General features: G+C 40.5%; 2 protein-coding genes across 6 annotated transcripts in view; one reads left to right on the top strand and one right to left on the bottom strand.

Moving 5' to 3' along the window:
- pcyt1ba (phosphate cytidylyltransferase 1B, choline a) overlaps positions 1-4,865 on the top strand; it is a 10,624-nt gene extending 5,759 nt beyond the window's left edge. For 2 of the 3 annotated variants that reach the window (XM_016669349.1, XM_007547847.2), the window contains exons 3-8: positions 342-458; positions 555-706; positions 1,385-1,463; positions 1,573-1,715; positions 1,842-2,030; positions 3,373-4,865. In XM_016669349.1, coding sequence (XP_016524835.1) covers positions 342-458; positions 555-706; positions 1,385-1,463; positions 1,573-1,715; positions 1,842-2,030; positions 3,373-3,597 — 905 coding nt within the window. In that variant the 3' untranslated portion in view covers positions 3,598-4,865. Of the gene's footprint in view, positions 1-341; positions 459-554; positions 707-1,384; positions 1,464-1,572; positions 1,716-1,841; positions 2,031-2,764; positions 3,096-3,372 lie in introns of those variants that run through there. The other variant, XM_016669350.1, reaches the window with a different exon arrangement.
- A 654-nt stretch (positions 4,866-5,519) lies between these two features.
- The window catches only part of pdk3a (pyruvate dehydrogenase kinase, isozyme 3a), a 14,946-nt gene continuing 8,688 nt past the window's right edge, over positions 5,520-11,777 (bottom strand). For 2 of the 3 annotated variants that reach the window (XM_007547846.2, XM_007547845.2), the window contains 6 exons: positions 11,001-11,078; positions 10,746-10,822; positions 10,537-10,638; positions 10,324-10,431; positions 10,114-10,227; positions 5,997-9,125 (listed from right to left, as the gene is read on the bottom strand). In XM_007547846.2, coding sequence (XP_007547908.1) covers positions 8,976-9,125; positions 10,114-10,227; positions 10,324-10,431; positions 10,537-10,638; positions 10,746-10,822; positions 11,001-11,078 — 629 coding nt within the window. In that variant the 3' untranslated portion in view covers positions 5,997-8,975. Of the gene's footprint in view, positions 9,126-10,113; positions 10,228-10,323; positions 10,432-10,536; positions 10,639-10,745; positions 10,823-11,000; positions 11,079-11,777 lie in introns of all 3 variants that reach the window. The other variant, XM_016669348.1, reaches the window with a different exon arrangement.

Below are 11,777 nucleotides of genomic sequence, written 5' to 3'. Positions count from 1 at the left end.
TTGAGTTAGACTGTTGGAGTTAATTTAGAAATCAACACTGGACTGGATTGCCTTTTGTTTAACTCTTTGGAACTCTTTAGTGAGTGTTAGGGAAACTAACACACTAGTGAGTGTTAGGGAAACTAACACTCACTAACACTCATGTTGTTGAATTAACACTGTATTTTTAACATACAACACTTGCACTGGAAATCTGACACTTCCGAATTTGCTGTGTACTGATATAACTGTGGTTACAACTCCAATTGTTTCCTCTTCTAAGTTTTTCTGAATGTTACAGCAATTAGCTTATTGCGCTAATTCGTAGCGGTATTGTTTTTTGTTTGTTTGTTTTTTTTCAGTGGACCGGCCGGTCAGAGTCTACGCAGATGGCATCTTTGACCTGTTCCACTCGGGGCACGCTCGTGCGCTCATGCAGGCCAAGAACCTGTTTCCAAACACCTATCTCATAGTAGGAGGTAAGAGAGGCTACCAACAACTCTCCCAAACTCTTCATAACCGTTTGATGTTTCTGCATGCGTCCGTGTGTTTTCTCTTCATTGCTCCTGGAACAGTGTGCAGCGACGAACTGACCCACAAGTACAAGGGTTTCACAGTCATGACGGAACACGAGCGCTACGAAGCCCTGAGGCATTGCCGCTACGTGGACGAAGTCCTGAGAGACGCACCGTGGACTCTCACGCCGGAGTTCCTCGAGAAACACAAGGTGCGTTTATGAGAAACACTCAAGTGCTATCTTCCTAAAATGCCACTAAGAGAAAGGGAGAGAGAGAGAAAAAAAAACGTGACATGACAAAAGTTGACTCATCACAAATGCAGTTTACGTTGACGTGATGTGACGAAACATTGGGCTTCGTTAATCTACATCTGCCTGGTTTACTCCAGTATACAGCAGTTTTTGATCATCTTTGTGTTTTAACACACAGTATGCTCTTAGTTTGCTTTCTTATCACTGAAACAGCAAGATCATCGTTTGCTAGTGCCAGTAAAATAGTTCAGTAATATGATGAATAGCGACGGGGCTGATCAGTACGGAGCAAGAACAGAGTGAAGAACAAAAGGAAGCAAATCCAATCATAGGGGGGGAAAAAATATTTATGATGTGATTTCTGAATGAATTTTGTTGGACTGGATGTTATCGAGGGGTTTTAGAGTAAAGGGGGTAGAATACATAGTTTTTCCTTAGCATTACTCTGTGTTGATGTATTGCATCTCATAAAAACTCAATAAAATTGAGTTGTGAAAATCTCAACGAGAAGGAATACTTTTCCAAGGTTCTGTAAGTAGTGCAGAACTTAAAGGCCCTACTGCATGTTTGCTTGAGCTCTTCTCATGTTTCCTGTGTTTTCTGCCAAACAGTACATGTCCTTTGGTTGTTTCTCAGATCGATTTTGTGGCTCACGACGATATCCCGTACTCCTCAGCAGGAAGTGAGGACGTTTACAAACACATCAAAGAAGCAGGTTCGGGCGGTGATCTGCGGGGAAATCAGAAAATTGTGTCGCACATTTCACCACTAAAGGAGGATCGGGCCGAAATAACCTTCTGCTGGCATCTTTTGCTGTCAACCAGGGATGTTCGTGCCCACGCAACGGACGGAGGGGATCTCCACCTCCGACATAATTACTAGAATTGTCAGAGACTACGACGTCTACGCCCGACGCAACCTGCAGCGGGGCTACACGGCTAAAGAGCTCAACGTCAGCTACATCAACGTAAGACATTGCACCGTGTCAGAACAGTGGCCAAATCTGAATTTGCAGCAGACAAAGCAAGTTCTTGGTCACCTGACTAGAACTTTTACTTATCGTGTTTCCTGATTATTTTTTTTATCCCCTTAGGAGAAGAAGTATCGGCTACAGAACCAGGTAGATCGCATGAAGGAAAAGGTTCGAAATGTCGAAGAAAAGAGTAAACATTTTGTCTACCGGGTGGAGGAGAAGAGTCACGATCTCATCCAGAAATGGGAAGAAAAGTCTAGAGAATTCATTGGCAACTTCTTAGAACTTTTTGGACCTGATGGGACATGGGTAAGTCAAGCACGGTACTCAATTATAATGCTACAAATATGTCCACCACATTAATGGTTCATCATAATTCAAGCCTTCTGTCAATAAGCTTAAAACCTTTTATTGTTTTACATTGAATTTAGAGAAAATGACAGAAATTAGACGCCGCTATTTGACTTAATATTTATTGACAGATGAAGATGTGTAAAAATCACAGTTGTTACCACACATTGACAAAACATTGATTTTGTTTTCCTTAGGCCACTTTGTGCTTTATTTGGTAGTATACTTAGGATCATAGTCTGTTTGGAAGATGCATTTGATCAACTTTCTGCCTGGTTCATAAGGTCTTTTGTTTCAGCTCTGAGGTTCATACTTACACCTCGCACTCTTTGCTGAGCAGTACGATTGATGGTCATTCCTGTGGTGTTTAAACTTGCATGTAATTCTTTTTTTTTTTCTTTTTTTAATGGATGATACTTTGCATTTTCTGGATGAATCAGACTTGCAAGTGTCAACAGTTCTTTCCCTGTTGCTTTCACTGAGTCATGTTTAGTTTTCCATGAAGCAAGCAGTGTGTTTGTGATTTTCCTGTGAAACATCTACACACATTTTCCTCTATTTAACTTAATTAAGTCTAAGAGACTCATGGTGTTATAGACTGAAAGGCATTCTTAGTGTATGTAACCCTTTGAATAAAAAAAAAAACATCAAATTTTTCCCATATATTTCTTTTTGAGTTTTTTGTCTTCCAGTTTTGAATGCATCAAGCTACTGTTTTCTATTTCCAACATACCTAAAACTACATCTGTGCTGCCAAACAGCAATCCTCCTGACAAGCCAGAGTTCTGCCTCCTTCTCTTTGTCTTAGCCTCAACGTTTGCCACTCAAATTGTGACCTTTCTGGTGGACAAAATGAGCCGGTTCCCATCAACAAATTGTTATAGGCGTCACAAGCCAGTCCTCAAGGGCTGATGCATGTTCCTGCTCCATGACAGCTGAATTAGCTCCCGAGCGTTTCATCAAGCTCTGCAGGAGCAGGCTAATGAACCATTCATTTGGTTCAGGCTAGTTAAAACCAGGGGGGGAAATGAAAGCATGCAGGACACCAGCCCTTAAAGACCGACTGCGGTTCACCAGTGATTTAGGTGGAATTTTAACAAGCAAGGATCGGATGGGAAAAAGAAACCAGGGGGGAGTGTTTTCATTTTTTTTTTTTATAACATCCATCCTGTTGTGTTTACTCATCAGAATTTGTTCCCAGGTCTGCTCCGGGATTAGAAATTGCACTGCAAATCACAGGCTACACGCGTACGAACCTTAATTTTCTTCTTCTTCTTCTGCTTCTTCTGCTGTTGAACAGAAGCAAGTGTTTCAGGAGCGCAGTGGTCGGATGCTGTCCTACGCTCTGTCTCCCAGAGAATCGCCCTGCAACAGCCCCCCGCGTGAACTGTCCCCGCTGCGCTCCCCGTCCCCTCCGTCGCCCCCCGCCCGCTGGTACAACGCCCGGCCCTCGCCCCCCACCTCCCCCAAAGGCGCATCGGCCTTGATGAGCAGCATGAGCGAAGGCGACGAAGACGAGAAGTAGATGTGGATTCAGACAGAAACGTTTCACTTTCATGGTACACTGCCTGGGAACACTTCACCAAAAAAAAAAACTAAATAAAAAACAAAACAAAACGACAACAACAAAAACTTTTCTTCAAACAGCGGCTGGAAACAGAATCAGGTTTCCTCAAAGACGTTGCAGATTTGCAATGCTGACATTGATCAGGGGAACTGTGGTCCGGACTTGTGGAGCTAATAAAAAAAGCCATCATTCTCTGAAGAGCCAAGCAGAAAAAAAAAAAAAAGGGTGAGAGGCGAAGAGCAGGATGTGGATTTATTCGATGTATTTAACGTCTCCGTTTTCTACAAGGACAGGAATTCTGTGCAATATCAGTGAAGGGGACTTGCTTTGGATTGTCCAGAACTAATACAGACACTCAACCAGCCTGCTTATAGTATCACTGGGTTGTTTCTTGTCCTGCTTTTTGTCCTTACTTTGTAAGATGCCAACCTTCCATAAGTTTCACTCTAGAATCCCCCCAAACTTAGAGTTTAGAATAGCAGAAAGGACACAATGGGCAACCCAAATACATCACTAATGCTACTTTGAACCATTTTTATTTATGTGATGCCCCTCCACCCACCAAAAAAGTTTAAGCTTTACTAATAAGATCCTTTTGCTTTTTAAAAGCACTTTTTAAGAGAATTATTATTCAAATGAAAATTCTGTATTCACAAATTTGATGACACCATTGGTAAAGATGAATTAAAAGCCCTAAAATAAAATCACCCTGTTTGCAAAAGCTTAAATTCGTAATAAAAAAAAAGCCGAATAATCCATCCTCTAATTTGAGTACATTTCTTCAGTGAAAGCGAAACTCCATGTTAAAAAATACTGTTGTTTTCAACAAAACAATGTCTGGCACAGTACCTCTTTGCACAAAGTCCCGGGTCCTCCATGATGTTCTTATGGGACCCCTGCTCCGATGGTTTCCTGTGGGTTTTACATCCAGGTACTCAAATGGGCATGAAAGAAGTGTCGATTCTGTGTCTGGGGAACCATTTCTGTGTTGATTTGGCCTTTTATTTTGGACTCTCCTCCATTGAACGTGATGTTTTTCAATGTATTTTGTCCTTTACACCAATCCTGCCAAGAGGCTTTGTTGCAGAGAATGTCGATGTTCCTTTTGTTGTACCTGATGATAGCAAGACAAATGTCCTCATCCTAGTGGCTAGGAGAAATAGGCTCGTGTCTCATGCCATATTTATGCCTAAAGGAGACAAAAACTCTCAGAATCTTTAAAACTTTTTCAAAAAGTATTGCATAAATAAAAAATAAAAAAAAACTTCCTTGGTTGCTATTATTTTAGAAGAAATTATTGGCAATACCACAAATTGTGCCTCTGGGTGTTTTGTTAAAAACAACATCTAAACAAAGTCTTTAACTGCGACATCAGGCTGCTACAATAAATGATTTTACTTTGAGGCTTTTTAAAACATCTTTACTAGGGGTGCCAACCAGATTGTCTACATCTGTATAATTTATTGTACCATGCATTCTTTTAGTCTTTGGATATGAAGATGTCAGTTGTCCATAGAAAAACTCAGATGATACTTGAATTGTGTAAAAAAGAAAAAAGAAAAAGTAAAGCTCACCATGTGGCTACCTTTAGAAACTTGCTTAATATCTGTTTATCTCAGGTCTGCTTGCCCATACCAGCTCAGTGCAGATGATCTTCCATCCCCAACTAAATTATAACCTTAATGCAATGTAGACACATTATATGTCCTGTATGCACATGCTAATCTCCACTATATGTAAAAACTTTAGAATTATGTCTTTTTTTAAAATCACCGTTGTTCGAAAGGCTTAACAAGTTAATAAAAATCTAGATCAGAATGTATATTGCCACACACGTCTTTCTTTCAGCAAAAAAAAAAAAAAAAACGAGACGGACGGACCACACAAGAGTTTTCTTTATTGTCAGGTTTGATAGTTTCTACTGCTGATCTCATGCAGACTGACAAGACGAGTCTACTCTGTTACTTCCAGGTGAATGTGGCGTTATTATTGGTCTATCTTGCATACAAATATATCATTTAAGCGATTTGTACAGGAGGATGAAAAACACAGTGATCAATCCACACACTATGTACAGCTTACGTGTTAGGTTTATCTGCTATATATATATATATATATATATATATATATATATGTATCATATTCTTTGAAACAGATCAAGTAGATGTTTTTGATGACAGCAGAGGTTCACAACAACCGAGCGTGAAAATGGAGGATCTTCCGTGTTGCGGTGTCTTGTCTGAAGTCAAAAAGTACATTTTTAGGACCGGTCTTAAAAAAAAAAAAAAAAAAGAAAAAAAAAGGGAGACCAAACATTTACCCGCACAATTACTGCTACTCGATAACACTTTTTTATTTTTTTGTACAGCAGGTGTGTGACTAAGCGTCCCTCGGTTTGACTGGCAGGTTTCAAAGGCATTGGCAGTGGTGAAATGCAGAGCATCTTACAGGATGTGGAAGGTTTCCCCAACACCGCATTCTTCTTTTATTTTACTTCAGGTGATGCTAAAGGAGATGAAAGAAGGAAACTACTTCAGACTGATGAAATTTCCCACAATCTTCTTTTCGAATGGTTAGTTCAGAACTGTTGAACTTATATTCTGTAAAGAGGTTATACAGAGGTAAAATCTTAAGCTCAGTAGGACTCTCTCTTGGTGTCTTCTTTTTTTTGTATAAAGACAGACTGTTTTTGTCCCAGAGGTTGAACCTGATGGCAGTACGACAGGTGGCGGTTCCAAAGGGGGTCTCACAGGAACTTCAATCTCTAAAATGCAAACGATATTTTATGTGATTTGCACAACAGTCCATTTTTTTTTAAACAATGGAAATGGAGGTTGTGCATAACCAGTGAGCTGCCTGTGTGAACACACTCTAAGAGGGGAACACATAAAGCATTTTTAGATATGCAATGTTATGTTCAAGATTTGCAGATTTTTCCGTGGAACTTTTGAGTACAGTTCGGAAAGCAACCAATCCTGGAGAGGCTTTCCTTTTTCTTGGTGTTGATTGGTTTTTTTACCCCCAGGGAACAAAAATAAGAAAGCCCATTGACGTTAGCTTCTGCAGTAGTGCTAAGATTGTTTCCACTGTTCGAATCAATCCACACTAGTATTTGATGTCTGAACTATTAAAACAGGCAGTTAAAAGCATTTTCAAAGACGTTTTCAAATATTCATGAATGGTAGCTATTTGCGGGAACCTGTGGCTCACTGTGTAAGAAAAAGTGGATGTTTTTATTATTGCTATTATTTTTGTACTGCTTTACTTTGATAGTAAGCAGACACTGTGACTGTAAGGGCTTTGTATGCTCTGCGCTCAGCACGTTTCCCGTAGGAACAGAACTGGTGATGCACGCCTCCAACCTAAATTTCCTGTGAAAATGTTCATTTCTGCATTCATAAACACTGAATGGAAACATCACAGTGGTGTAAAGGTTGATAAAATGACACTGATTTACATAACGATAACGTTTCATGCAACTTATATTGTTTTACGATGGCAGATGTATTCCCAAACTAGTTGTTGGCTTCAGCCTGGATAATAATCAGGATTTATGCTAAATACACACACCAAGAGAGTTACCTACTGCAGGAAAGATATTAACCGTGTATAACAGTCTACCAGAACATCGCTTGAATAAACAGCTGAATTATCCACTCAGCACACAAGTTGAAGACTTGGTCGATGTGGAACTGCAGTCTTTTCTTTTTTTCATGTAGCTCTGAATGACGTTTGAAGTTACTGCCCTCTAAAGCATAAATATAACAGACTTAATAAACTCCAAAGAAGCTCCTCAGTGAAATAAAACGGGACAACCTAATAGATTTCAATTAGCGCTCTGAGATTTTTCACAATCTAGAGTCTTCTCTTTGAACATATTTTCCTCTTGCAGCCTCTCCAAACCCTCATCTTTGCCGTGTGACCTTATTTTTTGTCCTTTTTTTTTTAAATAACAGCTTTAAAAAAAAACAAAAAAAACACAACATAAACTAGATGTTCAAATCACCACTAAAATATCAACAACAAAAAAAAGTAATCAACAACTGCAACATCTAGTTCACTTTAACTAACTCGGCATAAGAAAACGCAAAAGTACATCTACAAACTTTGTTCAAACTCATTCAGAAGACTGCAGGGATCAGCAGGAATTCAAGTGAGACACAAGGCCGACCGGATGATGCCGAAAGCACACAAAGCAGTGAGCCTGTTGCTTATCCTCCACAGCAGCTTGAAATGATGACAAGCAGAACGGCAGTCGGGTGTTCAGGTGCTGCAGGTCCATTCGTCCCTATGAACATCGGTATGTTGCTGGTTTTGGGAAAAGCTACTCGGTGCACAAATGCTGGAATGGCGACGTGTCTCATGAGTACATGACTCGTTTGGTCCTTTTAGTAGTTGTTAATCGGGGTTACAAGCAGTGGTGTCTGATGAGCGTTATTACTTTAAGTACTGGTTTGTGGCTGGGTAATGTTGGACAATGAAGCTAAGTAAGTAAAATGTAAACAAAAAAATATTTTTAGACTACTTTCATTTATATTGCCTCCCTTTAAAATTGTTCAAAGTCGTAAGTTCCCAAAAATAAGGCTTTCTTTCATAAATATAACAAAAAAAGGTTATGATTTCTATAGCTTTAAATGTAATGTCTTTGAAGCATTGCCTGTTCCGTTTTCTCTTTTCAAAAAGATGCATCTAGCTTCTAATTTATAAATATCTGTTTTTAACAATTAACCCTGACTGAAAATCTTAAAAAGTGCAATCAAAACAAGTACTTGCCACTATAATAAACTAGCCTACTGGCGCTTTTAATCAAAAGTGTTTCACAAAGAAAAACCATAAATAAAAACCTCCTCGTCTCCTCGTCTGCACTGAAACATTGCACTGTGTTTTGAGAGAAAGAAATGGAATAAGTCTTTACCGAAGCCGAGACAGAGACTCAATCAGCAGAGTCGGGCTTTATCTGGCCCAGAGGGAGGAACAGCTTGGTCAGAAAGCGGCACGAGACAAGAGGTTACAGACGGGAGTGTTGCGGCGAATTTAACTTCAACAATGAAAATGACAGAATCTACAATTGGGGTTAGATACGTTGCAGCTACAATACCGAGGATGGTCATTTTTCACTCTGTTCTGAGCCACAAAACAACAAAAGCTACGCTAAAGGAGGTTATTGCAATTGGGTGCAAATGTAAATCCGGATCACAACACCCCAACAAACCTTTCGCCAGTGCAACGTGAAAGCAAGTTTCATCCTAAACGAAGCTTTTTACCCACAGAGCAACATTTCAGCGTGCATGCTCCGCACAGAGAGCAGCCGTTTTACGCTGGCAGGCCATGCAGAGTTATCTGTTGGCTTTGTATATGGACTTGCTGGCGTCACGCGGCTCTTTGCTGGGGTTGCTCCAGTCGTCCGCCTCGGGGCTGGTCTTGTAGTGCCGCCAAGCTGACTTGTTGAACACAGGCAGGCGTTCAAAGGACTCGCTGGACAGAGCCTTTAAGAGAGGAAGAACAGAAGTCGTTCACTGAAAAACGTCGACAAGAACTAGAAGGATGTTTAAAAGAGACAAGCTGAAGTGAAAATGCCCGAATGACTTTTTTGGGGGCATTTATTTAGAACTGTTGGTATTACAGGGCCTTCAAATGTTATTTGTAAGATTTGTAAGATCAAAATAAAGTTAAAAGGGAAGAAATAAACGCTGGAATAATAATAATAATAATAATAATAAAAAAAGCTAAAAGAAATGCATGAAGCCCCAGGTAAACCATCAGTACAGTAAAAGAGTGCCAGAAGAGCTACTTTAAAATTAATATCAAGTTTAAACTTAAACTATTTGAATGGCTGATATTAAATATCAAATCCTACTCCAGCTACAAAGTCAGCTGTTCACCAACAACATTCAGTGTAATAAACCAATAAAGTTTGACAAATGTTTGAATCTCAGTGCTAAATACCGGTTTGTCAAAATGCAATAACAATGTAAGAATTGGCGATTGTTTCAGCTGAATCAACTAGTTAAATGTGTTACAAGTAACTCTTTGAGTCTAAAAAATATATATAATTAGTTAATCATATTCAAAATGGAGACAAAATTCCAAACTCTAAAGATGAAATGAAGCTCATTACATGAATATATTGCCTAGAAAACAGGTTTATCAAAACTTCCTTCATTAAAAAAAAAAAAAAATCTGTTGGAGAGTGCCCCTAGTGGCCAGAAGAAGTTTTGCACTTGTACAAACTTACAAGTGCAACATGAATAAGCAGCAAGCCTCCCTGAAAGTGGTCTTTAATGGAGTCTGTGCTTTCTGATTTCACAAGCTGACAGACAGACATTGACGTTGCGAACGCAAAACACCAGAAATGCTTTTATCCCCGTTTTCTTCTTTTGGAAACTGAATAAAAGTTTCTCTACACTCCTCACTGTTTTCTTAAAACCTATTAATAAAAATAGTACTACTGCACATCTGGCTGACCCAGGTTACCTTCAGATAGATGACGGCATCCGTGCCCACTCCCTCCATGGAGTAGAGCTTCAGGTCGCCCTGGAAGTATCGAGCATAGAGCCGGGAAATCGGCAAACCGTAACCAAAACCGGCCTGGAATAGAGACGAGAGAACAAAGACAAACTTACCATCTAAATGGTAAGTTAGATCATCATAAAACCGAATGGTTTCGAGAGCGGGCAGGTGTACCAATGGGACGGCTCCCGGCTCCAGGCTGGGCGTCGGGGCAGTGGAGTACATGTAGTTAAAGAGACGGTCTATCTTCCTCAGAGGAACTCCTCCTCCTTTGTCGCTGATCTGGAGGCAGACGCCGGAAGAGTTAAAGACAACAAAAAGCACGGAAACAAAAAGCTCGCGTGTCATCAGATATGTCAAAACAAACTCGCCCCCAGGTCCTTTTACCTTTATCGACAGATCCTCTTTACCTAGAGTGACTCTCGCCTTCACTGGCGGCAATCCCTCCTTACTGTTTTCATGGAGCTCCACCGTCGCTCTCATGGAGTTCTGCAAACAGCCACAGCGTCTATAAACTGAGCTTAGGAGGGCAGGGGGATCTTTACAGAAAAATCCAGCCAATTCGTTACGTTTAACAGCAGAACAGCTCTGCTCACCTTGAAGAGCTCAAACAACATGTGGAACAGATGCGAGGGCACGTACACCACCTGGATGGGCTTCTTCGGAGCCTTCACTGCAAAACAAAAAGAAGGAGAGTCTCTTTGGTGAACGCAGAAAGCCGGTTCTTGGGAAGTTAATGACAGAGTGAATACTTTAATCACAATGGAGCTAAATTCGGAGCATCCAAGCGCATGTTTTAGTGCAACATCTGTGTGGCAGGTTAAAAGAGGCGCAGGGTGCATTGCACTCACTGTTGAACTCCTCAATCTTGAGCTCGGGAGAGGCTAAGTAGTACTTCTCACACAACATCTTGGCAGTGTCGTAGGCATCTAGTAGGAGAGTAAAAAAAAAAAAAAAGGCTGAGAACAGAGCAGCTGAATGTCCATTGTTTACATCTGCACTCATGCTCCCCCCGTCCCCTCACGGTTCACTCAGAGTGCAGCTTTGATCCACGCTAATGAAATGTTCTTTGAAAGTATCAGTGATGTATGCGTGTCGGCGATGGAGGAAGCGACCGATTCCTCAGAAATTCCCAAACGCTCAGGAAGGACAGAAATGTTTTTTATACAAGATCAGGTCAGGTCACATTCTTGACTTCCCTGAGAGAAGGCTGAGAATTTTTTATTTTTTTTATATATATAAAAATAACACAGACACAACCAGAGGCAGCTGTGGCTCAGGTGGAGCAGCAGGTTGGAAATAATTGAGAGGCTGGTGGTTGGATTTCCCTTCAGGCGAGGCACAGAGCCTTGTTGGCATTTGCGCGGATAATAAACGGATATAATTACAAAAACAACCGCAGAGCAGTTTGATATACAAAGCAGAGGTCAAAGGTAACCTGTTATGCTTCCTGGAACCGGTTAGGATAGGTCTATGAGCTAGACAAAACATGTTCATTACATGTTTTTCTTTGCACACAAGGGCGTAGGAACGAGTCTGTCATTGGGGGGGACGCATATCGGAAACCTGACAGATCAGTAAATATCTTAAGCAGAAATGTCAAACTATTTATGCCATCAACATATCAG

This window comes from Poecilia formosa, unplaced genomic scaffold, assembly GCF_000485575.1.
Source record: "Poecilia formosa unplaced genomic scaffold, Poecilia_formosa-5.1.2 Scaffold22, whole genome shotgun sequence".
NCBI classification, from domain to species: Eukaryota; Metazoa; Chordata; class Actinopteri; order Cyprinodontiformes; family Poeciliidae; genus Poecilia; species Poecilia formosa.
This window is presented reverse-complemented; position numbering and strand designations above follow the sequence as displayed.